General features: G+C 58.5%; 11 protein-coding genes across 11 annotated transcripts; 5 read left to right on the top strand and 6 right to left on the bottom strand.

Annotated features, from left to right (window-relative positions):
• Positions 1 to 35: 35 nt before the first annotated feature.
• Positions 36 to 1,112, bottom strand: KRP23_4037 (uncharacterized protein; the record flags this gene model as incomplete). Its single annotated transcript, XM_067888955.1, has 2 exons — positions 36 to 681; positions 757 to 1,112. 2 exons carry the CDS (start codon positions 1,110 to 1,112, stop codon positions 36 to 38), a joined length of 1,002 nt encoding a protein of 333 aa, XP_067748155.1.
• Positions 1,113 to 1,238: 126 nt separating this feature from the next.
• KRP23_4038 (Protein MFI) lies at positions 1,239 to 2,781 on the bottom strand (the record flags this gene model as incomplete). Its single annotated transcript, XM_067888956.1, has 3 exons — positions 1,239 to 2,480; positions 2,553 to 2,658; positions 2,726 to 2,781. The coding sequence occupies 3 exons, from the start codon at positions 2,779 to 2,781 to the stop codon at positions 1,239 to 1,241; spliced, it is 1,404 nt and encodes a 467-aa protein (XP_067748156.1).
• Positions 2,782 to 2,963: 182 nt separating this feature from the next.
• Positions 2,964 to 3,887, top strand: KRP23_4039 (uncharacterized protein; the record flags this gene model as incomplete). The annotated part of the gene is made up of 1 exon (XM_067888957.1): positions 2,964 to 3,887. The coding sequence occupies one exon, from the start codon at positions 2,964 to 2,966 to the stop codon at positions 3,885 to 3,887; it is 924 nt and encodes a 307-aa protein (XP_067748157.1).
• An 87-nt stretch (positions 3,888 to 3,974) lies between these two features.
• KRP23_4040 (uncharacterized protein) lies at positions 3,975 to 6,083 on the top strand (the record flags this gene model as incomplete). Its single annotated transcript, XM_067888958.1, has 2 exons — positions 3,975 to 5,176; positions 5,240 to 6,083. The coding sequence occupies 2 exons, from the start codon at positions 3,975 to 3,977 to the stop codon at positions 6,081 to 6,083; spliced, it is 2,046 nt and encodes a 681-aa protein (XP_067748158.1).
• A 166-nt stretch (positions 6,084 to 6,249) lies between these two features.
• KRP23_4041 (Dapdiamide A synthase) lies at positions 6,250 to 9,375 on the bottom strand (the record flags this gene model as incomplete). The annotated part of the gene is made up of 2 exons (XM_067888959.1): positions 6,250 to 6,731; positions 6,810 to 9,375. The coding sequence occupies 2 exons, from the start codon at positions 9,373 to 9,375 to the stop codon at positions 6,250 to 6,252; spliced, it is 3,048 nt and encodes a 1,015-aa protein (XP_067748159.1).
• A 710-nt stretch (positions 9,376 to 10,085) lies between these two features.
• Positions 10,086 to 10,688, top strand: KRP23_4042 (uncharacterized protein; the record flags this gene model as incomplete). Its single annotated transcript, XM_067888960.1, has 1 exon — positions 10,086 to 10,688. One exon carries the CDS (start codon positions 10,086 to 10,088, stop codon positions 10,686 to 10,688), a length of 603 nt encoding a protein of 200 aa, XP_067748160.1.
• Positions 10,689 to 10,912: 224 nt separating this feature from the next.
• On the bottom strand, positions 10,913 to 11,986 carry KRP23_4043 (Mitochondrial adenine nucleotide transporter ADNT1; the record flags this gene model as incomplete). The annotated part of the gene is made up of 1 exon (XM_067888961.1): positions 10,913 to 11,986. The coding sequence occupies one exon, from the start codon at positions 11,984 to 11,986 to the stop codon at positions 10,913 to 10,915; it is 1,074 nt and encodes a 357-aa protein (XP_067748161.1).
• Positions 11,987 to 13,066: 1,080 nt separating this feature from the next.
• On the top strand, positions 13,067 to 14,684 carry KRP23_4044 (putative E3 ubiquitin-protein ligase rbrA; the record flags this gene model as incomplete). The annotated part of the gene is made up of 2 exons (XM_067888962.1): positions 13,067 to 13,522; positions 13,581 to 14,684. The coding sequence occupies 2 exons, from the start codon at positions 13,067 to 13,069 to the stop codon at positions 14,682 to 14,684; spliced, it is 1,560 nt and encodes a 519-aa protein (XP_067748162.1).
• Positions 14,685 to 15,029: 345 nt separating this feature from the next.
• On the bottom strand, positions 15,030 to 17,427 carry KRP23_4045 (RasGEF domain-containing serine/threonine-protein kinase X; the record flags this gene model as incomplete). The annotated part of the gene is made up of 2 exons (XM_067888963.1): positions 15,030 to 15,137; positions 15,214 to 17,427. The coding sequence occupies 2 exons, from the start codon at positions 17,425 to 17,427 to the stop codon at positions 15,030 to 15,032; spliced, it is 2,322 nt and encodes a 773-aa protein (XP_067748163.1).
• A 1,105-nt stretch (positions 17,428 to 18,532) lies between these two features.
• KRP23_4046 (Calcineurin B-like protein 2) lies at positions 18,533 to 19,298 on the bottom strand (the record flags this gene model as incomplete). The annotated part of the gene is made up of 2 exons (XM_067888965.1): positions 18,533 to 18,834; positions 18,920 to 19,298. The coding sequence occupies 2 exons, from the start codon at positions 19,296 to 19,298 to the stop codon at positions 18,533 to 18,535; spliced, it is 681 nt and encodes a 226-aa protein (XP_067748164.1).
• A 224-nt stretch (positions 19,299 to 19,522) lies between these two features.
• KRP23_4047 (28S ribosomal protein S29, mitochondrial) lies at positions 19,523 to 20,952 on the top strand (the record flags this gene model as incomplete). Its single annotated transcript, XM_067888966.1, has 4 exons — positions 19,523 to 19,690; positions 19,767 to 19,932; positions 20,012 to 20,788; positions 20,864 to 20,952. 4 exons carry the CDS (start codon positions 19,523 to 19,525, stop codon positions 20,950 to 20,952), a joined length of 1,200 nt encoding a protein of 399 aa, XP_067748165.1.
• Between the last annotated feature and the right edge of the window lie 38 nt (positions 20,953 to 20,990).

Consider the following 20,990-nt stretch of genomic DNA (forward strand, 5'->3'; position numbering starts at 1 on the left):
AGCGTCAGTGTATTTTCAACAGTCGACTATGACTCTTAGTTCTTCATCTTCTTCTTGCTGTTGGAAAAGCACTCGCCCCACAGACACACGGTCTTGCCGCGCATGATCTGTGAAAACGCTTCGAACGTGTAGGCTTGGCGTTCGCGAGCTTCCTCCTCCGTGATCTTCTTGTCCGCCACCTGCGCCTGCACCGCCGCCTTGAGCATGTCGGACGGAGTGGCCACGATGTACTCCTGGAACGGGTACTTGGCATCTTCCACGGCCAGCACGCGCTTCTCTGACGGGATCTGGTACGTCTCCAATAGCAAGTGGAGCACACGCTCTAGCTGCTCCTGCGTCATCTCGCGGGTGTCCTCCTCCTTCTCCTCCTCGTCACTCTTGCCCAGTGCCTCACCCTTGGGGGCGTTCGTCGCCAGGTTGAACAGAACCCGCAGTCGCTCGTCCACTGCGCCCTTCACCGCCATGGAGAAGGCCACCAACTGCGCGTCCACGTCGCTCTTGCGGTTCGCGTCTTGCTCCAGACTCAGCAGCACTCGCTCCAGATGGTACACCTTGCTCACGCCCGTCGGACACGCCTGGGCCAACTTGAAGCCCAGATACTGGTCAAAGTGCTGCATGGAGGCCTTGCCCGAGGGGAAAGCCCTCACCACTCCTTCTCGCACGTCCTCAAAAGTCTCGGGTCTGCATCAAAAACAGTAATACAAACACTGTAAATGACATGATTCTAAAGCTCTAGAGCTGCAGCAGCTGGCCTACGTGATGTTGTTACTGCTGCGCAGCTCCCAGGCCTCGTAGGGAGAGATCACAGCCGCCTCCGCAATGGGATTCTGCAGTGCCTCGAAGTTCTTCTTGCCTCGCGAGCCTCTGTAGATGTAGCAGCCGATGCCCAACAGGATCCCGCCCAGCGTCACGCCAGGGTTGCGGCTGAACCAGCCAGGCTTGTACTTGGGCGGCTCTTCCCCGCTGCCATTGGCGCCTGAGGACGCTTCAGACGTGTTGGATACACCAGAAGAACCAGAAGACACAGAGGAAGCAGATGCCGCCGCCGCCGAGTGCTGCAGACGACGCAAGTGGCCGGGAGACACGCGCACACGACGCTGCAGGCTTAGCATTTTGGCCGATGTTAGCTCCTCGCCGATTGTGTGGATCACAGGATTTTAGTGTATCGTACGTAGAGTGTATGTCATTGGAAGATAAAACGAGCCTATCAGAGAAATGTATCCACATACACTTCAACTTCAATGTAGCCATGTTGGTTGCAGCTCGTCGTCGGTGGCGGCGGTGCGGCCGAGCTCGTGCCAGTTGTCCACGTACTCGTCGTAGTCGAGCGTCGCTGCCCATTGGAACATGTCGTCGGCCTCGGCTTCCCAGTTCTCGTCCTCGAAGTCCACGTCGAAGAGCACACGCGGCTGCTTCTCCTGGCCATCGTCCGCGTCTTCTTCGTGTTCCGGACGGTTTGCTGTGGTTAGTAGTCCCTGCGTGTAGAGCTTCTGCATCCACAGCCGCTTCTTGTGGCGACGCACTCGCTCGCGGTCTTGCTGACGCACAAGCTTCGAGTAGTGGAAGCCGCCGACCACGCGACGTCCGCCTGTGGCTTGGGCAATGGGGTCGGCGTTGGCTTCAGCTAGCACCTTGGCGGTCACTGGACGCCAGCCATTGTTCTCCAGGCGGCGGTACCACAGCCGAGTGTCCTCTGCCTGCTGCTTCGCCCGGTAGTACGAGTTGCCCACGCGGATGTATGTGGTGTGGACCGACTGACCGGGTCGGCGCTTCGCGTGCGAGTGACTCACTGGAGCCGCCTGTCGAGCCACAGTGTAGTCCTTGGGACTGAAGGCGCCGAGATCGCACACAGGTTTGCGCGTGAAGATCTTGTAGTAGATGGTGGGCGGGAACGCCAACCCACCGAGGCGGAAACGGACCTGCGCTCCCATGGACGCGTCCAGCAGCGATGCCTCTGATGGGTTGATGGCTCGAAGCATACGCGCGGGGTCTCCAGTGCTGCGGAAGGAAAGCAGGTCGCGGTAGTACCGAAAAATGCGTCTGTGTGTGTAGCTCTTCCAGGCTGTTTGGATGCAGAACGCAGAGCGGTTTGCGGGAGTCATCAAACGAGAAGTGGGGCCTCGCGCTTGACGCTGGTAGAGTTTGTGCTGGTAGTGTGCCTTCCACGCGTACTGCAGCTGTAGCGCTGCGATGTGGTAAAGAGGGTAGCGATCCAGCGTCCCGCGCCAGCGCAGCCGTTGCATCCGGAACCAAGCCTGCAGCTTGGTGGCCACGAACGCGCGAAAGCCACGATCGTCGGAAAAGCTACCACCGCTTGCAACAAATTGCTGCATGGGGCTGCGAGTGCGAGTACTTTTCGTAGTTGCCATTGTAGCACGCCGACGCGTTCGGCAGAGCATACCGCGCATGTGCTTCTGGATGAGAATGACCGCGAGGTTTTGAGCAGCCATGGGGTATTCCCACGGCCTCAATATGATCTCCTGTGGTCAACAATCGAGCAACGTGTCACGTACTGGGGCAGGTTTTGTATTGCACTTTGCTGCGAGACGTACCCTCTTCTCAGCTCGAGATTTGCGCATGAACAGCGACTCCCAGGGCAGTCCACGTCGAATCCTCTTCGTTCGACGGGTCTTTGGCTCATGGCGAATGCGGAACTTGCTGGTGGTTGAGCATAAAGATCGTCAGGAGATGAACTCTACGAGAGCTGCTCTCTACGGAGCCAAACCTTTGGTATCGCCCACGTCGGAAGCCGAGCTCTCTCAATCGCCTCAAGACGTCCATGGTGACTTACGCAGCGCCGTTGATCGCTCCCGTTCAATACTGAGAGCTGCCAAGCTACTTCTTGTCTGGAGTTTGTGCTTCTTCGCTATTTTAAAAGGGGTCACAACTTCCCGTGTCTTATCTTCGCCTTGTTCGAGTAGCAGCTTCTGTTCAAGCCTCCAATATCTCCCCATCAGTCTCTGATGAGCGAACAAGAAGTGGTAGTGGCGCTGGCGGCAGCTCTGGTTCATGTGCGAAGACTAGACGCCGACCCCCGGACACCTTTCACCGCGGTCTACCGCGCTCTCGAGGATGTCGAGCGCCTGATCTTCCATCACAAGGAGCAATTCGGTGTGCACTCGCTGCACTTCCAGCAGGGGTGTGAGGAATTTCTGCTGTTAAGCAACACACTTGTGATGAAGACTCTACAGCTAGTATCTCCTGAGGACGTCAAAACTTTCGAGCAATGCGGCGATTTACTCCTGCGAGCAGAGCAGCACACCCGACACGCCGGGTACTTGCGGAGTCTAACGGAGGATCAACATGTGAATCGACGTAAGGCTTTCCACCTCATCACGCTAAATAATCTTGCTTGTCATGCCAAGCATAGCGGCAAACCGATTGCAGCCGTCAAGTTTCTCGAGAGAGCTTTGAAGCTACAGATCAAGTCACAAGCGACTATTCCTGCGTCTGAGATCGCTCTAACCCGACTCAACTTGTGCGCCGTGTTGTCACAACTTGATCGCCACGCTGCAGCTGCTGCACATGCCAAGGCCGCCGTGACGCAGCTTTCTGCACTTGGAGACTCGGAAAACTTGAGCATTGACATCGCTCAGCTGTTACTGGTAGCAACTTACAATTTAGCTGTTGAGCTGGAGCACCTGTGCGACCTCGACGCTGCCTGGCGGCAATACGAGTCTGTATTAACTGTAGCTGCGCGCTACCAAGTCCAGAACGACATCGTCCAAGGCGTCCGGGGGATTCTAGCACAAGGGTCTTTGAGAACGCGACCCGACAGCAAACAACTGTCACCGCGAGCTCGAACCCCACGAGGGCTGTACAGCGGTCAGCGCAGACCGCTGTCTCCGAAGACATTACGACAGGATGAGGTTATCGGTCCAAAATAATAAAACGAGCGTTTGCTTAGACTCTCATGGTGTCCGCTATTTTTGCGAGGGTGGTCGAAGCTCATTTTGGCGTAGACTTGAAGTCTGATGAGTGGGCATGGAGATGCCGACGAGCTGCCAGGTGGTGGCAGCGGGGCTCCGATTGACGAGATCCATGCGCTGACTATTCACACCGTTGCCAAGGTGACAGTTGATGCAGTCGTTCGGGAAGCAGTGGACGAGTTGGCTCAAGCAGTGGCAGGCGCGACGCAATGGCTTACTCAAGCTGTACGCGGTGAGTTGATTTCTCAGGCGGTTGCAGCTGCAGAACCCCCCGGCAGTCCGGAGGAGGAGAGCAGTGAAAGCCCCGCGTCGACAACGATGCTACCCGCATTGGTCGAGAATTTGCCGCTCCCGAACCGACCTTCAAGCACTGTCGTCCACGCAGTTGCTAAGGCGGCAGTTGATGCTGCCACGGGGGAAGCTGTGAAAGAGGTCGTACAAGCCGTCGAGAAGGCAACGCAGTGGTTCACTCAGGCGGTGGGCAATGAACTCGTCTCGGATGCAATGGACGTTGCAGTCCACAAGGTGACAGAGAGGATCACTCTGGTTGCTCGTAGTGAATTGGTCGCTCACGCGCTCGACGATGCCACGCCGCCCAGTGATACCTCTACTGCTTCACCTTCCGAGGAGCGACAAGAACTTGACGGTACCGCTGAAGTAGCAACAGCTCACGAGGTTCGTCGAATGTCATCGTCTTCGATCGATGATGTCCGTGACCTTGCAAAAGCGACGACGGAGGCGGCAGTCCACAAAGCACTGCAGAATGTAGCTCAAACCATTAGCGGTGCAAGTGAATGGTTCGCCCAAGCTGTACGTGCAGAGATACCTGCACAGACAGTGGATGAAGGGTCCCCGGAAGTCCCTCCTGCCGATGAAGTGGACAACAATTCCACCGACTCGGAAGAAACGCTACCGGCAGTCGAAGCAGTATTTGAACCCGTGCATGTGCCGCCCATACAACTTCCAAACTCATCGAGTACATCGCCAGAGACATTGGTCGAGTACCACGAGTTCGCAGTACCGTTCGTGAACGAAGTCGTATCGTCGGCTCTTCACCAAGTGGCCCCTGCCAACTCAATCGAGCCCGAGGATGATGGATACGAAGACTACACGCCAATCAACACGCCAACCGGAGAGGAAGCATCTCCGCTTCCATCAGCTCGTGCACCAGAGCAGGAGAGTCTATCTGAACCGCCAGTAATCCCTTCTGGGCGAGCGACTCCACCTGACTCAAAGCCAACAACAAGGTAGACTGGTCATGTTCTCTTCATAACTTGTCGCCTCGGCACTAATATCTCTTGCTATGACAGACGAAGCCCGATCACGAGCAAGCGCGGCCTCGGAACACCGACGTCCAGGGGGAATTCACCCGCTTCAGCACCTCCAGCAATATCTACTTCTCCTCTTGCTGATGAGCCCCCAGCGGACTTCTCAGAGCCTGAGCCACCTCATCCAATGTTGCCACCGCTAGTGCTCCCTGTAATTCAAGGAGCACAACTGTCGAGCAGGACGAAACACCAGCATAAAACGCCACGGAAAACCCCACGACAGGCCTCGTACCCGTCGTTCAGAGAAGACCGCTCTCTAAACGACAGCCCACGTGCCTCTACGTCAAGCTCACAGCTCAACAAACACTCCGTCTCAGCAGAGCTCGAAGTGACACCGATGTCATCTGCGCGTGCGGCAGCGTCGATCTACGTGCAACAACCTTCGTCTTCACGCCGCCACCACCACAAGCCTAAGAAGCTGCGCGACACGGCATCGCAGACGTCACCACCGCCGTCGCCACCTGCTTCCACTCTTGCTCAACAGCCTCTGCTGGAAGACCGTGTTGACAGCTACGGCACTGAACTACCCAAGACACAAATCGCACACGTGAAGCTCTCACCTCGTGAGGTTCCGTCCCCAGAGAACAGCGCCAGGAAGAAAGCGGACGGGAGCAACAACACGTTGCTTGCTCCGCTTTCAAAGACCCCAGCGGGGGTTGACACTGTGAAGTCGCCAAGTCCTCCCCGGCCGCACACGAAGCACAGTCATAAAGGAGGTGGTGGCGGTCCGTCACCAAACAAACGCTCCGGGTACTGCCAGCGATGTGCCTTTGAAGGTCGATCCTGCAAGATCAACGACTGCCTCAAGCACCAAGTCCTCAAATGACACGAAGCAGCTAGCTGTACCAAACAATCCATTAGATAATACGAAAGTAATCCGAGAAAAGGAGACGCACACTGGCACGAAGGCTACGTCAGGGCTCCATCACCTTGCAGCTCACCCACGCTTTCGCATGCAACTTGCGTGACGTTGCTCTCGTTCTTCTACCAGTCTAAGCCACCTCGAACAATCCCTCGACTTCAAGCTCGCGAATACGTGCCAGGCTGCTCTCGAGCACGTCACGGTCCTTGTGGGTAAGCATGATGCTACCCGGTGTCGTGAACATGTCCACCGTCTGGCGCATATTGTCTCCTGGTGCGACGAAAATCTCCTTCTTCAGGAAGGCTGGCATCTTCTCGATTTCAGCGATGCCCGGCGTACTCTTCAGGACCCCGTTCTTGTACGACACTAGCATAGCCTCGCAGCCGTATGCCTGAAGCTTCCTGGGTCGCTCCGCAAGGCTGGCAAACGCTTCACCTTCTAAGATACTGTCGACTGCAGCCGTCACTTGATTGTAGCCCACGCAAATGTTGGCAATGGGTACCCAAGCGCCTTCACCGCCGTGACAGCGCGAGCCAACCTCGATCAGCACCGGCGAGCCGTGGCAGAACTTAACCTCTCCGTGCGCAGGTCCGTTGCGAATTCCCAGGGCGTCTACAGCATTAAAAAGAGTAGAGCAACGTCAGTATAGAGATATAACGAGCAGCAGCATACACACAAGTCAATACCCACCGAGCACTTGGAACTGGTAGTCGATCATGTCGTTCACCATGCCCTCTGCAGGCACCAAAGACAGCCCGAAGTACACGAACGCGGCGTCGTTGACGCGACGCTTGTCGTACTTCCAAATCGCAGTTACCTTGTGTTCACCATTGCGGCTGACAGTGTCCACCACATACTCGTCGCCCTCAAGGTACTCCTGCAGCAGGACGGCGTTGTTCTGGATCCCGAGGCCGTTGATCTTGCCAAGGATGCCTTCAAACGTGCGCTTCGCTTCCTCCAATGACAAGCAGAGCACCACATCTTCAGTGCCCGCGCTCTCCAGCGGCTTGAGCACCACCTCGAAGGGCTCTGGCTTCAGATCCTGAGTAATAAAAGCCTCGGCCTCAGCCCACGTCGTGGATTTCACCTGCCTGGCCGCTCGTACTCCAGCCGAACGCAGTGTTTCGCCCATCAGGTACTTGTCGCGCCGCGCGCTCGAGTGCTCCATGAGGTTGCCGTCCAGACCCAGCGCATCCGTCAGAGAATCGGACAGCTTCACGCCCAGCTCAGCTCCAGCGAACACAGCACACACCGCAGGACTGACCTTTGCGCCGTGTTTCTTCTTGTTTTGCTTGACTGCGACCTGCTTCGCAGCCTTGCGAACAGCGCTCACAGTCTGGTCCAGGTTACCCTCAAACGCGACAGTGGCAGCAAACTCCAGCGTCAGTCCTTCCGGCACCAGGCTTGCAACACTCTCGATGTTCTCCAGACGGTCGCTGTACACGCAGATGCACTGGTAGCCTCTGACCATGAGCTCGTGAGCCAGCACAGCACCAGTGGAGAAGGGGTCCACCACCACGACAGTGCCACGCGGGCCTTTCTCCACCGCTTCCTCTTCAGGCTCAAGCGCATACAGTCCCTCGTGTTCCAGCTCGCGGATGCGGGCGTAGTCGCGATTCAACTGTTCTTCGTCTTCGTGGACCATAATGATACTGCCGGGAGTCGTGAACATGTCCACGGTGGTCTTCAACTCGTCTCCAACGTGCGTGAACCATATCGTAGACACCGCCGACGACAGGTTCTCCAGCTCCTCCATGCCGGGGTAGCCCGCTAGCTTGCCCGTCTCGTACGACACCAGCATCGCCTCGCAACCGTGTGCCTTCAGCTCCTTCGGCCGCTCAGGCAGACGCTCAAACGCGTCGGCATCCAGATACGAATCCAACGCAGAGTCCACGTGATTGTAGCCCACGCACGGCATCACAATAGGCAAATACGAGCCAGAGCCGCCGTGGCAGCGGGAGCCGATCTCCACAAGACACGGCTCGCCCCTCACGACCTTCACCTCCGCATGGCCAGGACCGTGCACGATCTCCAGAGCATCCAGCACCTTGAGCACGTAGTCGGCCACCTTGGCCAGCAGGGAGCCATCCGGGGCCGCACGCAGCAAGACGCCGTAGTACACGAACGGCGCGTCGTTCACCGCGCGCTTGTCGTACTCCCACACGGCCACGACCTTGTGCACGCCGTTGCGACTGACCGTGTCCACGACGTACTCCGTGCCGTCCAGATACTCCTGCACCAGCGTGGCCTGGTTCTCGAGCCCCAGCCCGTTGATCTTGCCCTGGATGCTGCCAAAGGCCGTGCGCACCTCCTCCATGGATCGACACAGCGTCACGTCGTCGCTGCCGGCGCTCTCCACGGGCTTCACAATGACTTTGAACTCCCCGTCCTTGAGCAGCGGCACGAGCTGTTGCTTGACGAACGTCTCGACCTGCGACCACTTGGTGGCTTGCACCTGCGCCACGGCGCGGATGCCAGCCGCGCGCACCTTTTCGCCCATGAGGTACTTGTTGCGGCGCGCGGCCGAGCCACTCGTGCCGTTGGTCGTGAGGTTGAAGTGTTCCGACAGCTTGTCGGCCAGCAGCACGCCCGTCTCAGCGCCGGCGAAGACCCCGAGGATGTCGACGTTGGTGACGCGCCGCAGTGCGGCCGCCGTGTCCTGGAGCGCGCGCGCTTCGTCCTTGCGCTCCACCTCTCCGTCGTGGTAGATGACGGCCAGATATTTGGACGCCAGTTCCTTGGGCACGTGTGCGATGCGCTCCTGCGTCACCTCGAGCGTGTCCGAGTACACGCAGATGCAGAGGTAGCCGCGCTCCAGCACCTTCTGGGCCAGCGTCATGCCCGTCGAGTACGGGTCCACGACCACGACGGCCTCCTGACGCTCCTTGTCGCCCTCAGCGATGCGGAACAGGTTGCGCTCGGCGCTCAAGCTCACGCGCCGCTCGCGCGCGTTGAAGAAGCGTCGGTGCAGCACGTCGGACGCCGTGAGCAGCTGCTTCTGCGAGCGCAGGCGCGGGTCGAACGTGGCGGCGCGCTGCAGCGGCCGGAAGTCCGACATGGCGCCCAGGCCGAGCGTCACGCGGTCGGCGCGCGCCTCGGCGCCCGCGCGCAAGTGCACGCGCTCGTCGAAGGTAACGGCGCGCTGGTCGGCCGACAGCACGCGGAAGGACGGGAGCTTGGGCAGCTCGGACTGCTCGTCGGCCTTGGCAGGCGGCGGCGGCGGCACGAAGGATTCTTTGGCGGCGACGTTCCCCATGTCTGGAGGTCGATGTGTGTCCTGGCCGGCGGGTTTCCAACTGACGCTCCCAAGGGTTGGATCGCGCTCGTAGAAGGGGCCACGCACGCAAGGTCCCCGTGCGACGTGCTATTGGGGGAGGAGAGGGCGTTTATGGAAGGAGGTTGTCAGCCACTCGATGCCGTAATGGAGACCAAGCAGCACTTGCGATTTTGACTGAGGGCTGGAGATGCCAGGACTGATGTGTAGACTATGCCATTGGCATGTCGAAGTGCGGCTTCAAGTTAAACGCTTGATGCCTCCATCGAAATGGAACCGGTTCTGCAAGTGCCGAGCGGATTTGACGCCAAGGTGGAAGCTGCAGGGACCGAGAAGATCGAGCATCGGAGACCGGAGTTCCCTTGCCGAAGGCGAATGTGCTCTCAAGGCATGGCGGCGATGGGCTCCGGAGATCCGGTGTTCTGCCAAACATGTAGGTTGCAGTAGACGCGGCAGCAGACCAGTTGTGGCCGCGTCGCCAGTGATGTGGAGGAGGCCTTGCAGCGACTTGGACCTCTCCCTTTCCGCGCTGGGATCGCTTGCTGACAGAAGTTGCTGCAAGAGCTCGACGAACTGAAGAAGACAAGCGAGCACTACCGTAATGGCTGCCAAAAGCTGCATCATGCCAGCATGCTCGAAGCGCTATAAAGATAGGCTGCATGACGTGACTACAATATCCTCTTTCGGCCAGCATGGCGACGCACCAGGCCCACCGCTTGCCGTGGACGACGCTGGGGGACGTCTACGCGTCCATAACGATCGAGAACGACCGCCACCGCTACATCAAGACGGAGGCGCAGGAGAAGCAGGTGGCGCACTTCGCTCGCTGTCTGGTGGACACGCTGAAGGAGTTCGCGGCGACGGACAAGCGGCCGCCGCTGGACGAAGACGGCAACTCGCTGGATCCGACGACGTGGGGAGTCGAACCATTCGGCGCCATGGGTTACACAGGCTACTACTACAGCCTGCTGACGGGGTACGTGCAGCTCAATCTGCTGCTACTGGACGCCGACAAGTTCCTGCCCATTCTGCAGCGAGGAGGCGCCTCGGCCCCGTACTTCTTCCGCCTGCTCTGCGGCCAAATGGACGGAGGGCATCCCGAGTGGATGGCGAGGCGACTGCAGCCGGTTATGAACAGGGGCGAGTATGGGAGCGAGCTCAAGCCCATGACGGGGGAGATGCTGCAGACCGTTCGCGACCATTGCTCGTTGCTGTTCCGCTGTCTCTACAGCATCAGCGGCGACAACAGGGCGCTGGATGTGGACATGGTGGCGCGCAGTATCGCGCCGTTCTGATGGACGCAAGAGACGTTCAATCCATTCACAAGGCTGCTTTGTTTACTTATTTGTTATAGGCGTTTGCTTCTCAAGCACATTTTCCCCTAGAAATACAGGAACGTACGCAGGTGGCACGGGATGCAGCTCACTGGGCCTCCGGCTCGCAGAGGCGTCACTTACTCACTGAGACTAATAAATATCAAGAGGGGGCTTCTCGTCTCTCTCTTCGGTCTCTCCATCACTCACTCGCGTCCGCTCAGCACGCGCAGCGTCTTCTTGGTCGTCTCGTACGTCGAGAACATGACGGCGGCGTATGGGACGATCCGCGCCAGGTTGGGGCCCGTGCCGCGGTACAGCGCCAACGGGCCTTCGTCGCGGATGACCTTGCGGAAGCAGTCCACCATGCCGCGATAGTACAGCGTGGACGGACTGCCCCCTTCGGCCGGCAACGGCCCCACAATGGACGCGTTCAGGTGCACCTGCTGCGACTGCAGGCGCTTCTTGACCGTGTCGAAGGGATACGCCACCGTCTGGGCGATGGCTCCAGCAACACTGCCACAGACAAAGTAGTCGATGCCGTCCATCTCCGTCTTGCCCTCGGGCCAGCGGTAGGCCGGCCACTGGTGGCGAATAGCTGTCAGCTTCAGATACTCGTAGCAACCAAACTGCACGCCCTCAAACGGGATGGCTCCCGCCACACCAGACCAGCCGCCGCGGTACAGTCCGCGCAGGCCCTCGCGCTGCAGGATGAGCTGCACGCCCTGCACTACGCCGCGTATCTCGCTGTTAGCCGCGGCAGGGGCCGTCGTCTGCGAAATCATGCGAGTGCGCACCACCTCCAGCGGGTACGTGCCCATGGTGGCGATGAGGCCGGCGGTGGCGCCGCACAGCGCGCGCTGCCAGTTACTGAGCTCGCGACCGCCCTCTCGAGCCGCGAAGCGCGCCTGCAGCGAGTCGAACAGGTAGAACTTGAGGCCTGCGTAGGGTCCGAGGCGGCAGCAGCCGGCACTGTTGCCCCGCCAGAAGGCGCGCACGCCGTCCAACGCGTAGAGCTCACGCACGGTGCGCGCGATGGCGGAGGAGGCCGAGGGCTGTGCAGCGACGGCGCGTGCGGCCACGAGCGTGGACGGCGCAGACACGGACGAGGTGGCAGAGGAAACGGGCCCGTTCACTTGGATCACGATCTTGAGCACGTCCAGGGGCGACGTGCACGAGCGCGTGACGCAGCCGGACACGACGCCGGCCACGACGGACTCGAAGCCGGTGCTGCGCACGGTCGCGGCGGAGTTGGCGGCGCTGCGTTTGGGTTTTCCCATTGTGGTGAAGCTGCTCCGGGGCTGGTGGAAGTCGTCGTGGTCGCGCAGCGGATCTGCGTAGCTGCGGGTCAATTTTAAAGTGAGCGGCAGGAATGGGAGGATGATCTTGGCGACGGTTAGGGCTCGTCATAAACGGCTGGGCGACGTGAGTATGCGGGGAGGGTTGACAGGCCGAAACCCGCCGCGCAAACACGTCGTCCCTCCCCGCCAGGCGAAAACGCTTGCAAACCAATATTGAAGCTCGCATTATTGAAGCCCACTCAGCCGCGCCCGGCGCAACTGTTATTTGCTTGAGCTATCCGTCCGAGCCTAGCGAGCTGTCTGCTGCATACAGCTACATGTAGCGACCTCCTCGAAGGCAAATCGTGGTGGCAAAGCGAGTCTTGCAAACCTTGCAGCCACGACGAGGAGGAGGAGCATGCGCTGTTAAGCTCGCTTGAAGTTGCCTTCAACGCCAGCGAGTACCGTTCGGAAACGGTCGTCGGCAATGCCAGTGGCATCGCTATTGATAGAGCTGCTGCTATAGTACTGGAGCAGCGTGTGATTATCAGATCCCCTGCGATCATGCGCGCGCGAAGGCTGCTTGCTAATGCTGCATAGGTCGCCGCGGCCGGCGAGAGAGAGCTGCAATCGGTCTGGAGGTCGCAGACCGGAGCAGGCCGGAAGGACCCGGTTCTGCTGTGCATCCGAGTCGTGATGTTCTGCGTATGACGAACCGAAAGACAAGCAGCCTCTTGGCGAGGCGATTGTTCACACTGAAATTAAATGGAGTTAGAACTTAGCCGCTGATGGTCGCTGCCGACTGCTCACCTCCTGTCTGTGTGGATGTGTGATGGAGGACGACGACGTCATACAGGTGGCAACTTGCCGCTGGCAGGTCTGCACATCGAACAGGGAACACCTGCTCGCCAAGTCACTGCTAGTGTCATTATAGTCACTATATCGAGGTGGTCCAATATACTGGGTTGCTTCTGTTTTCTTCTCTGCATTTTCCAGCTTAAAGGCCGCTACTCGGCCTTCGCGCTGTCTCCCCGTATAGCCGCCTCCCCGACCGTAAGCTTCCGCACGATGAGCGCCCACATGGCCGAACCTCCGCTCTCTCCACTATCGGACGATGAGTACCACTACAGCGACGTGGAGGAGGACGAGGAGGAGTACCAGTACTCGGAAGAGGAGGAGCAGTCGGACGCCGCCCCCAACCCCAAGAAGCAGCACGCGTCCCCGCTGGGCAGCGGCTCGGCCGCCAAGAAGAAGCGACTAAGCCCCGCTGGGCTGGGCCACGCTGGCAGCCACAAGCAGCAGGAATACCACGTGATCGACGAGGCGGAGCTTCTGCAGGAGCAGCGCGCGCTCATTAGCGAGATCGCGCAGGTGCTGGAGATCTCTTCGCCCGTGGCGTCCGTTTTGCTGCGCCACTTTGGCTGGAACAAGGAGAAGTTGTTCGAAGGCTACTACGCGGACCCCGTCAAGACGCAGCACGAGGCCGGCGTCGAGTTTGCAGACAAGCAGGCACCCGTCATCCCGGATGGTACCAAGGTAAGAATATAGCGAGGTAGAGGATTTTTTATTCTTGCTGATGGGTTTATGCTGCTAGGTGGACTGCAATATTTGCTGCGACGAGTACCCGGCCCATGAGGTCTTTGGCATGGGCTGCGGGCACGTGTACTGCCTCAACTGCTGGAAACCCTATCTGTCGCTCAAGATCCAGGAAGGACCGATCTGCGTGACTACGACGTGTCCTGCGCACGGCTGCAAGGAGGTGGTGAGCGACATTATCTTCAAGAAGATCGTGAACCCCGAGGACTACCGCAAATACGCGCGTTACCTGCTGCGATCGTTCGTGGACATTAACAAGGGAGTCAAGTGGTGTCCGTCCCCAGGATGCAGTAAGGCCATCACTAGTGCCGGCGGGCTGTCGTCGGTCACGTGCACGTGCGGATGCGTGTTTTGCCTACGCTGTGGCGAGGAGGCCCACTCGCCTGTCACATGCGAACAGCTTTCGGCTTGGCAGGAAAAGTGCCGCAACGAGTCGGAGACGGCCAATTGGATCTTGGCCAACACGAAGAAGTGCCCCAAATGCTCGGTTCGTATCGAGAAGAACCAGGGCTGCAATCACATGACGTGCCGAAGCTGCAATTACGAGTTCTGCTGGATTTGCATGGAGGGGTGGGACAAGCACGGGTCCGGGACGGGCGGCTACTACAAATGCAACCGCTACGACGCAGATGGAGAAGCTGGCGACACGGATGCGGCCCGAGCAAAGGCGGAGCTTGACAGATACCTTCACTACTACCAGCGTTTTGCAAACCACTCGGAAGCTGGCAAGTTTGCACAGCGGATGCGTGAAGGCACGGAGACGCGCATGATCGAGCTTCAGGCCAGTCACGGCGATTCGTCGTGGATCGACGTGCAGTTCCTGAACGCGGCCACGGAGCAGCTCATTGAGTGCCGACGAGTGCTGAAGTACACGTACGCCTTTGGGTACTACCTTCCGCCTGGAAAGGAAAAGAATCTGTTCGAATACCTGCAGGAGAACTTGGAGAAGAACGCCGAGCACCTGACGGGGCTTTCGGAAATGCCGCTGGACAAGATGAACCGCTCGGAAATCATCAACTATACGCGCGTGACGGAGACGTTCCTGCGTAACCTGCTCACTGGTGTTGAGGACGGTCTGACATCCAACGGGCCGCTGGTGTAGGCTCCTCTCTCTGTCCGTGTGGCCAAGATGGCAGGCAATGTTAGGCTGCTGCTAGCTTCTCGGTATGCATGCACACACTTGCTTTTCTGTCTCGTTTTTTATTTGCTCTGATATTTGTAGGCTGGGCGTTGTTTGTTGCTCAGGATCGAGTGCCAGGATGCTGTGGCAACCACTTCAAGCAGTGGAGCTCGGAGCGATGACAGCGATAAGTATGGATGAATAAATGAAGTATGGAGAACGACATGGTGTTCGCATACTTATATTAGAAAATCATCGCGGAACAGGCCTCACGAGAATACGCCGCATGCATGAGGCCACTAGAGACACCCTATCTCGTCCGCTAAATCAATCATCGTCATCTCCGCGCAGTGTCCGAGCCGCTGACCGGATCGCCTTGCGTGCCACGGGCTCCTTGATACCCACGAAGTTCAGATCTTCCATCTCGATGCCAGTCTGCAGCAAGAACAAATAAGAACATGGTTAGCATCAGGTAAGACGTCTGAATTGCGAGAAATCAAGCCCAACGCACCTCGCGAATGAAGTCGAGTGAATCAAAGCCTTTTGCCTTGAGCATCGGCGTATATCTCTGGTACCCGATCTGCTTCAGCCAGAGGTAGACTTCATCAGCTCGGTCCTCCTCTGTCTCTGGTAACTCGGGCGGCTCGTCGAACTTTGTCACGCTACTCCGGCGTCTGATCTTCTTCGGGGCTTCTGCATCTGACCTGGCCTTTGGTCTCAGTCCCTGCGGCTTGGACGCTTCTTGACTCTGAGGCTGCTGCTTGCTTGTCTTGCTGCGACTAGGACGACTTGTGTTGCTGCTGCTAGCGCTTGTTCCCGTGGTACTATTGTTTGGCAGGTCGTGCTCTCGCGCATGCAACTCATTAGCATAGTCGATGCCCTGGTTAATGAGCTCCATCCACAGCTCGAGTTCGCGTTTGGATACCGCCTGCAGCTCGCGCTTAATCTTCCAGTTGCTGTCAATCACGTTAAACCGCAGTTCCGGCATCTCCATCGTCTTCCAGATGCGACACTCACGCAACGACAGCGACGAAATAGGCGGGAGTGTGCAGCGCCACTCTGGGTTCTGCTGTTGATGTTGCTTCCAGCGCGGCGGGACATCCGTGTAGTGAAGTTGGTCGTGGTCCACTATGAACCACTTCTCGTCCCAAGAGCGCTTACCACGGCGACTGCGTTTAAGGATCAGGCCTTCGTGGTAAGGAGCTGGCGAGGCGGGCTGCGCCAAAACATCGCTGTCAACGCTCTCCTCATCCAAGAAAGGGTCTTTGACCACCTGCGAGTGCACGTCCCGTTCTTCCTCGTCCGATTCCATGCCCATGGTATTGTGGCGGCCATTCGCCTCCAAGGTGTTGCACGCGTCTTCCTCCTCACCGTCGTCTTCATCCTCGTCTTCCTCTTCGTCCTCATCGTCGTCCTCATCATTTTCGCCGTAGTATGCATCATCGTCCTCCTCGATCTGTGGTTCGCGCTCGTCAGGCGTGAATGGAATCAACTCTACGACATCGCAGTGGATACTGCTGGTGTGTTTCAGGGCATCTTTAAGCGTGCGGACAATGGCCTGGATGTTCGGGCGCTCACTTGGCTCGAAGGATACGCACTTTTCCGCGAGGCTCGCGAGTGCTGGCGGGCACGAGGCCGGTAGTGCGTCACGGAACTCAGGCAGCAGCACCTGGAACTTGTACTGCGGGAGACGCACCAGGAACCCGTCGGAGTTGGCAACACGGCAGCAGAGCATCTCCATCAGGACGACGCCAAAGCTGAAAATGTCTACACTTTGGTCATAGTCCTCGTCCAGGAACATCTCCGGCGCCATGTAGGCGTCCGTACCGCAGTACGATTTGCGACGTTGCTTGCTCGCTTCCGACTCGGCTCCTCCATGCGTAACGACTTCCACGGGTTTGATCTCGACAGCGAAGCCGAAGTCGCAGAGCTTGGCGCGGTGCTGGTCGTCCAGCAGAATGTTCGAGGACTTGATGTCGCGGTGCACGATGTGCCGCTCCTGCAAGAACTCGATGCCCAAGGCCGCGTCCAGAGCAATGCGCACCATGCGGTGCCAGCCGACGTGCGTCTTCTTGTCGCTGCGAATGGCCTTGAGCAACAGGTCCACGTCGCCGTTGTTCAGGTACTCGCTGAGGATCCAAACCTGCTTGGCACGGACGTTGTCCGCCGCCCCCGTGAACTGCAGCAGTCTCGGGTGGCGTAGTTGGCGCAGCACCTGCACCTCACGCAGCACGAAGGCTGGGATGTTGCCCTCTACGTCCTTGGGCTGGCACTTAACGGCGACGTGGTGGCCTTGGTAGTCGCCCGCGTAGACGACGGAGAAGGCTCCTTTACCGATCTCTCGGCCGATCTTGACGGCGGCAGGCTCCACTTGGAAGAGCACCTGGGCGTCGACGCCTTCCTGCTCCGGCCACTCTGGCTGCGACTGTGGCTGAGCCTGCTCCGGCTCCTGTTCGTCCTGTTCTTCCTGTTGGTGCTGCACGTGCTGCTCGAGCTCCTTGGGCGGCGGCTGCTGCGCCTCTAGCTGCGACTTGAAGGCCGCGAGCGGCGACTTGCGCGGCAGCGGGCGGCGCTGCGCGTATTCTCCGGCCAGCAGCACGTGGCGCTGGTTAGTCGACATGCTGCTGCTACTCTGCGGGTCGTTCGGGGGGAGGGCGCGGCGGCGGTCGGTCACTGCACTCGTCTCATTCACACAGAAAGTCGCGGCCAGGCAGCGGCTCAGCATAGCGCCGCTCTTGCTGTTGCTGCTCGCCGCTTTTAGCTCCAGGGTGGCTGCGTAACGGCCCGCCAAATCCGGACTGCAGGGCGGCGGCTATTTCTCTATCCCTCGGCTGCCTGCTCGAAGCGCTTCCTGGCGGTTTGAGCTGTGACGGCTCGGTGGGATGGGAACTCAGTTCGGCGCACGTTCCGGTGAATGTTCGGTCATACTGAAATATAGTAGATGGTAGCGAATCAGATATGAATGTTATTGTAGTGGACCAATGACAGAGCGCCTATTACTGTGGATATTGCAATACCAAATGGCTACCTTTGATGGCCAAGATGGCTACAGTCGACTAGTTGGCATCGCTGCTATAACTGCGCTCGGCGTCAGCGTTGTCGGTGGCGAAGCTGCATCATGGAGTTCTGCCGAGCTGATGCAACGCGGGAATCGCCGCAGCTGAGTGTCTGCGCAGCATAAACGCTGTCGGAAGAACGGTATCCACGCAAACTGATATTTTTGGTGGTCACGCGTGACCTGACGTCGTTATCGGAGACCAGCAGGGCTCACTTCGAGCAAGGTGACCGCCTTCGAGTGGCGAGGCAACGCCATTCAAGGCAACGCCCTGCCGCGCGCAGCAGACAAGAGCTCGGAGAAGTATGCCACGCTGCGGACGTTCCGCCTGTTGTGGTCGTCTCTGCCCGCTGCTTCCCTTCCCCCCCCGTCCCGTTTTCACGCGCTTCCTTCAACCAAGCAAACCGCCCGCAGCCGCGTCGAAGCGGAGGCTGATTGCGCGGGGATTGGCCTGCCACTGATTGCCGAGGAAGACACGGCGCGAATCCACAATCTCTGGGCACTACTGCAAGATGTCATCCAATGTGAGAGGCGTCCTATCACTTAAATGATCCTGTTCTCGCTCCAGCTCGTTGAGATACATGTACTCCTCTGCAGCGCTAATGTGCAACGAAGCGTGAGTGAAGAATGGGGCCGCTTCTGCGATACCAGCAAGTTGCTGGCAACAACCAACTGGGCTGACAACTGACAACTGGCCAAAACGAGCTTGCAGCCGCTGCCAAAGCAAACAAAGTATCAAGCATGATAGTTAAGATAGCCCTTGGAGATCAGCCGGCTAACTTCTTCCTGCGACTAACACACGTAGCGCGGGCATATACTCTGCGATAATGGCAGACACATTGAAGGTCACGTGATTGAGCATCTGCAGATTCGCCTCCGTCATGACTCGGAACTCGTCGAAGCTGATGAAGCCGTCCTTGTCGAGGTCCACGTCCTCCATCGTTTTGGCCACGATGGTTGCGAGGAAATCGGCGGGGATGTTGATGCTGTTCTCCTGGATGCACGCCTCCAGCATGCTCAGCAGTTCTTGTGTTGACAGCTTTCCATCGCGATCAAAGTCTAGAATGTCGAAGGAGACTGCACCACAGGTATATGTACCACAACAACGTCAAAACCTCAGACGCCATGAAACTCAACCAACGAAGGCAAGTAGAAGACGCACATTTGATCTTCTCGGCTGTGCTGCCCTTGGACGACAGCACGGACACGCTCTGCAGGAACTCGTTGAAACTGATAAAGTTGTCGTCGTTGGTGTCGAAGAGCTGGAAGATGCGGTCCACGTACAGCGACTCCTTGACCGTGAAGCCCAGCGCCGTCTGGAACTCGCTGCGGTCGATAAGTCCGTCGTCCCGCTTCGCAGAGCTGATGAGGTCGTAGTGCACGTGCAGAGCGACGACCTCGTCCGCCGTGAAGTTGGAGCTGCTCGTGAACGTCGCTACCTGGTCGTCGTTAAGTTTGCAGGGGAGTGGAGCGCCCGCATCGCCGTCTATAGCTGCCACGGTGCCTAGATTTTCCCGTGCAGTTGACGCCGCTGCCCCCATTGCCAGGGCTCTGTCTATTCGAGTGCAGCTCGATGTTGCAGTCCGTTTTCGGCTCGCGTCGTTTCGCGTCCATACACCAAGTGTACATCAAATTCATCTAAAACGTAAGCTTAATTCGTCTCCGTATTGTCATTGGATGGGTTAGGTAGGAATTAAGTGACTAGGAAATTGTATGCCAGACGTTGCTAGCCACATATCGAGCATATCGACGCCCCCAAGACACCATGATGGCTATGCGCGTGCTGACCAAGCGCCTGCCTGTGCGCTGCCTGCAGAACTCGACGCTGCGTGCGTTGTCCACGGAGGTCCCTCCCGTCGTTGCAGCCGCAGAGCCGACGGAGGAGATCTCGGAGGAGGACCTGGGCAACCTGGCGGGCGTACCGATCTCGCAGGTAGAAAAATCGGCTTCTGCAGCCAATAGACGACGCACGAGATGCACTAACAATTGTTTGCGTCGCTCTGGACCAGGCCACGGCTGCGCACCGTCTCAAGTTCTTTTCGTTCGCCAAGGAACAGCAGGACCAGCTCTTCCCCGAAGGCGTGGGCCGCCGCATGGACGACACGTTCGACCTCGTGGGCCACCGCCACATTATGCTGCGCGACAACACGCTGCAGATCATCTCTGTCATGAAGGGTGCGTTGCTGCTGCCTTTGCTCCTGCAGAACCAATGGCTGGGTGGACTGACGCGGCATCTTTTTTGTGTGCTGTGCAGACTGGGAGACGGCCAAGACCGACGCCATTGGCGCCTACCTCATTGATGGAGAGCGCGGCACGGGCAAGTCCTTTGCGATGCATCAGATCGTACAGTATGCGCGCGAGAGCAACTGGGTGGTGCTCTACATCCCCAACCCGCGCTCTTGGATCCACGAGGCACCATACGTGATGCTGTCGCCCTACCAGGAGGGCAAGTTCGACATCGATGTATACGGCGTCGACCTGCTGCAGAAGTTCCTGCACTGCCACGGCGAGCAGCTGCGATCGATCCCGCTGCGTGGCAAGTACGCCGACCGCTACTACCCCACGGACAAGAACGAGTCCAAGCCCAAGAACGCCGCCGACTACAAGGATGCTGCGCTAACGCTGCGTGATGTGGTTGTGGGCGGTGTTCGCGATGAGGAGATCGCGTGTCAGGCCGTGTGTGACCTGAAGGAGGAGCTGGCGCAGACCACAGAGTTCCCCGTGCTGATCGCCATTGACGACTACAACACGTGGTTCCAGAAGACCGTCTTCGGCTACGAGGGCAAGGACGTGGCGGCCGATGACATTTCGGTGATCGCCGCCCTGAAGGACATTGGTGCCAAGGGCTACGACGAGTCGCGTAAGCTGAAGAACGGTCTTTTCGTTGCCGCCGTGACGGAGAACTTCCCCACGAAGGTGCACTTCAAGCAGCAGGTGGACTACCGCAAGATCCGCTCCACCATGCGCCCGTATACGTCCGAGGAGCTGTCCACCGTCGTGTCGTACTACAACCAAGTCAGCTTCCTGCACGGTGCGTCTGGCTGTTACATGTGTGTCTCTGTTGTGTGTGTAAAGTACCCTAACAAGTGTGTATGGATCCCCACAGACAAACCCACGGACTCACAGCTGGCGTACTTCCGGCTTATGACCAAGTCGCTCCCGCTGCACGTGTTCGACCGCGCGTCGTTCTCTTAGATTATGGTGGGCGGCTCGCTTTCTCAAAGACGACAGAG

Source organism: Phytophthora ramorum, assembly GCF_020800215.1.
Source record: "Phytophthora ramorum isolate Pr-102 chromosome Unknown Phyram_PR-102_s0003, whole genome shotgun sequence".
In the NCBI taxonomy this organism is placed as follows: Eukaryota; Oomycota; class Peronosporomycetes; order Peronosporales; family Peronosporaceae; genus Phytophthora; species Phytophthora ramorum.